Here is a 4664-nt window from a genome sequence, read left to right as displayed (position 1 = left end):
CTTACCATGTATGAACAATTCCCACCTCTCCCTCACCCAAGAATCTTTTTATATTGCTTTTTGTTGGTCCTATGTGGTTTCTATTAGATTTCACACTAGAGGTAGTATAATACAATTGGAAAGGATCTACACATTGAGCTCCAAATACCAGAAGATTTATCAGCACTGGGACGCAGGAGAAGAGAGTGCCTATGTGCCGTACTCGTCCAGCTGGATATGTAGGGGAGGATGGCCTTGTTGGGCATAGGTGAGAGAGGAGATCCTTGGTCCCATGAAGGCTGGACACCAAGTGTGGGGGAATTCGAGGGTGGGGAGGTGAGAGTGGGGGGTAGGTGGGGGCATATCCTCATAGAAGCGGGAGGAGAGGGATGGGATGGGGGTTCCTGGGAGGGGGTGGGGGAAAGAAATGGGGTAAGGGGATAAGATCTGAAATGTAAATAAAATATCCAATAAAAAAGAGATATGACCAGCCACATCAAATTGGATCTTATGATCTGTCCTCTTTATAATAAAGAGTCCAAGTCAAGTTAAAAAAAAAAAGTCGGAAGCGGGAGTCCTGTAGGGAAGGAGAGGAGTAAGTCACCCACTATGGAGCTCCTCTATCGCCACCGTTGCCTACTCTGCCTCTGCTTAGGGAATTGGGGGACCGCACAGCCCTAGTCACACTGCTGAAAGTAGAAGTCTGTGATGGGAGCGTCCCAGGCGGGATCTTCAGGGATCTGAGTGAGCCTGACAGGCTGGTCAGCTTCAGGTGAGGTGCAGAGGAACCAGCCTGGGTAGGCCGCTGACTCAAAGCTGGAGGTAAGACCCATATCCCGCCGGTAGAAGGTGAAGCTCTTTGATTCCTTGGTCCCAAGGTAGAGCTCCATAATGTTCACTGGCTGTAGAAAAGAGACGTGAAGGATGAGACACAGGAGTGGGCAAACAGGAGGGCTGAGCTGGGCAAGGGAAAGATGCTTAGAGAGGAGGCAGTGCTGGATCAGCAGTGCCTTCATCAGCATCCAAAGGTACGTAGACTGCGTGGCAGCCCCGGTGTTCTCTGCTTCTCCTAGCTCAGACCAAGAATACAAAGATGCTGCAGTGATAGTCACCTCAAGTTTCAGAATCGGCTCCTTCTCTGTCCCACAGGACAGGCACTGGCTTCCTCCTTGAATACCCAGGATGACAGGAGACAGACTGGCATCCAGTGCCCGATTTGGGACAACATTGATCTCCTCACCTAGAGGAAAAAGGCAAGATGCAGAAGCGTGGGTCTCCTTCTGCCCACTCTCTCTGAGTAGGCATCTTGCTTTCCAACACATGGATAAGGCTAATCTCCTGCCACCTGGCCCAGACAAGAAACCAAAGCCCAGGAACACAGGTACAATCTCTCACTCAACTTCTCTTTTCTAAAGCCAAACTTTGAGAAATTCTCTGAATTCCACCCCTCCCACCACTCTCTTGGCTCCCAGGCCTCTTTTCTGTACTTTGTCTTGCCCCTGTGGGATTTCTGTGAACAGAAAAAAATTTCACTCTTCACTGTATATCACCCATCACACCACACACACACACACACACACACACACACACACACACACATTACATTAATATACACATATGTACATAGATACAATCACACATATGTATGTACCCCCATACATATTATACATAATCAAAATATGAACACATTCATAGACACACATAATACAATGCTTACGTGCATATTTATGCATACAATACTTACACACATATTTATATACGTGAGCTTATGCATGCATTCACATACAGATAAACCCTCATGTAGTATTCTCATATGCAAATATGTACACACAATGCAACAAAGGGGTATGTATAGTTTTCATACCTCATAAGGATGCCCAAGTAAATATGTATGCACTGTTGTAGAAAGACCTGCCAAAGTCTGAGGGCACCATAGGTAATCTGGAGGCCAGAGGGTGGCACCTACTGTCCAGATCTCACCACTGTGGGATCTTTAGAGAGCAGGATGGAAGAGTAGAGCCAACCTACTTAGGAATGAAGATCTACTTTAGTCTTCTGCCCAGTATTGGCTCCTATGAAGGCAGAATATTCAAATGCCTATAATAGAACCATAGGTCATTTGTCTTGGAAAATATTCCATCTCTACACAAGGCTTCACCAGGGTTTCTGCTTTGTTTAAAGCCTGTTTTATGACTCCCTTTCTTACTTGGTGGTTCTGTGGCCTGCAGGCCTGCCACTGGTTTACAGAGCCATTTAAGGGCTTCTAAGAAAATACCCCTAGAAAGTACAGAGACCCAGAACTCATAGATACCAACCTTTAATGACCTTCCCCGAATGCAGTCCTCCAGCCAGCAGCTGATTATTGTGCAGATACAGTACCTTCAAGGCCGAATCCTTCATTCTGAAACATCAGGAAGAGACAAGACTCTAAAGGATAGGGATGGGCATCCTACCTTGCCTTGGCTCTAGAAGGATCCCCAAACTCAGGTATTTGTCTCCCTCTATTTCCACTGTTACAGACACAGTCATGCAACTTTTGGTCTGAGCTCTGCAAGATGACTGAGCCTCCCCTCTTCCTCTCCTGTGTCCGAGGTCTTTTCTTTCCCCATATTAAATCTTTTACATCCCAGACAATCCCCTCTCTGTTCTGTTGGGACTCTACGAGTTGGAGCCTTGGGCTCTTCAAAGCCAGGACACCAACCTTCATTGATTCCCTTCATTCACAGGCTTCTTATCTTAAACCTGTCTTGATGACCTGAAAGTTGTTTGGACATGTTTAACCCCTGTGGGATCTCTGTGAGCAGAAGAAGGTCTTATCTGTGTTAAACCTGACCAGGAATATTTGGGGATGAGCTGGAAAAAAACAAAATTCTTGCTTGTTCTGAGTGTGATTCTCTTCATTGCTAAACCATGGCAATGTGTTAAATAACACCCAGGCCTCTTCCTAATTAAAATCTGATGCTTAGCTTTTTGTTTTGTTTCATTTTTGAGACAGGATCTCATTGTGTAGTCTTTCTTTAAAGTTTTATTTTTAAAAGTTACTTCTTAACTGATTTTTTTGAGATTCTGTAAGATGAAAATTTCATTCTAAAATAGACCTCTGCAGTGTAAAATTGCATTGTCTTGATGTCTAACCAAACATTTTTTGCATCTGTATGTGTGAATATGTGTCTTCATGTTCACATATGTGTTGGTGTATGTGTACGCCTGACCACAAGTTTGAGCATGTATGTGAAGGTGACAACTCTGCCTTGAGTGTCTTTCTTAACCCTGCACCACTTTATTTACTGAGACAGGAACTCTTGTTGAACCTGGAGCTTGCCAATTTGACTAGTCTAGTCAGTTTGCCCCAGGGATCTCCTGTCTCTTCATCCAGGTGCTGAGATTAGAGCTGCCCTCAGACACCCACTAGTCTTTTATGTGGATGCTGAGGATACGAATTCTGGAAGTCACATTTTTTCCAACATGAACCTCTTTCATTTTCCATCGAGCCGTCTTCCCAAGCAAACATGGTGAAGAGGTATCATTCCACACCCTCACTCACTCTTGCACTATTGCACAAACCATCTCATGGGGCTGAGCCTCAGGGAACACACTTCAGGAAATTCTCCAAGACTTTGGTAGCATAAGAATTTGTTTTGGGATCCCTGCAGATACCAAAACCCACAGGTGCTAAAGCTATTAGATAAAATGGCTGTAGTATTTGCCTCTAACTGATGTCTATTCTCCTGAATACTTTAACCAGTTCTATATTACTGTAATATCTAACACCATTCAAATACTATATAAATAGTCATGTTGTTATTTAAAGGAATAGTAACTAGGAGTCTGTATATGCTCATCACATATGCAAGTTTTTTCTAATATTTTCAATTCAGTATGTTGAATCTGTGATTATAGAAACCACAGACACAGAGGGCTGACAAGCTATACACTGAGTCCAGTGAGAGTAAAGAGCATTGTTATCTGCTGCTGTAAAATCTGTAGTAAGATGCTGAGCTCAGTACATGCCAGGGAGGGACTGTTATTCCTATCCCTAGCAAGGATCATGGAGGAATTAGTACAGTGGCTGGGCTGAGGTCAGTTCATCATCACGGGAGGCAATAGTGGAGCTCTTTAAGGGACACCGACTTGCCTCACAGAAGACGACAGTCTGCAGGTCTAAACTGTCTAGTTACTTGTCCCATCCCCCATCCCACACATTTAGAATCTGCCAGGATCCTGCTCGGTTCTTCCCCAGTCTGAAGAAGGTCAGAAGTACTCCAAGGGCAGTATTGGTCCCATCTTCCCAGCTACCTGTGATAGCCCAGATGAGAGAACAGCCCCTCTTGTCTACCTTAAACTCACTTTTCTGAGGACAACACCAAATCAGATGACCAATTACTCACCGGAAGCACAGTGCCCCACTCAGGACCATCATGAGCTCCACAGTATGTAGACCCTAGTTTGAAATAAACAGCAGGAAATTTTAGGCAAAGACAAGGCTGGAAAATCTGAGGCCTGAGTAGAAAGTAGGCTCCAGAGCCTGTCAGTATGTGAACAGCCTGTGCGAAGCAGGAGAATCTGGATCTGGACGTCAGGAAAGGCCACACAAAGCATCCATCAGATCTCTCCTTTCTTCAGGTAGGAGCCTGTGGTTGTCTGCTTGCTTCTCCAAGATGCCATGGTCCTTTAAGTACATGAAA

General features: G+C 44.8%; 1 protein-coding gene across 1 annotated transcript; it reads right to left on the bottom strand.

Moving 5' to 3' along the window:
* Positions 1 to 656: 656 nt before the first annotated feature.
* Positions 657 to 4399, bottom strand: Il36rn (interleukin 36 receptor antagonist). Its single transcript, XM_028772975.1, has 4 exons — positions 4368 to 4399; positions 2295 to 2380; positions 1092 to 1219; positions 657 to 881 (listed from the first exon to the last, which is right to left on the bottom strand). The coding sequence occupies exons 1-4, from the start codon at positions 4397 to 4399 to the stop codon at positions 657 to 659; spliced, it is 471 nt and encodes a 156-aa protein (XP_028628808.1).
* Between the last annotated feature and the right edge of the window lie 265 nt (positions 4400 to 4664).

This window comes from Grammomys surdaster, unplaced genomic scaffold, assembly GCF_004785775.1.
Source record: "Grammomys surdaster isolate TR1022 unplaced genomic scaffold, NIH_TR_1.0 219, whole genome shotgun sequence".
NCBI classification, from domain to species: Eukaryota; Metazoa; Chordata; class Mammalia; order Rodentia; family Muridae; genus Grammomys; species Grammomys surdaster.
Note: the sequence above shows the minus strand (reverse complement) of the source record. Positions and strands in the feature narration are given on the sequence as shown.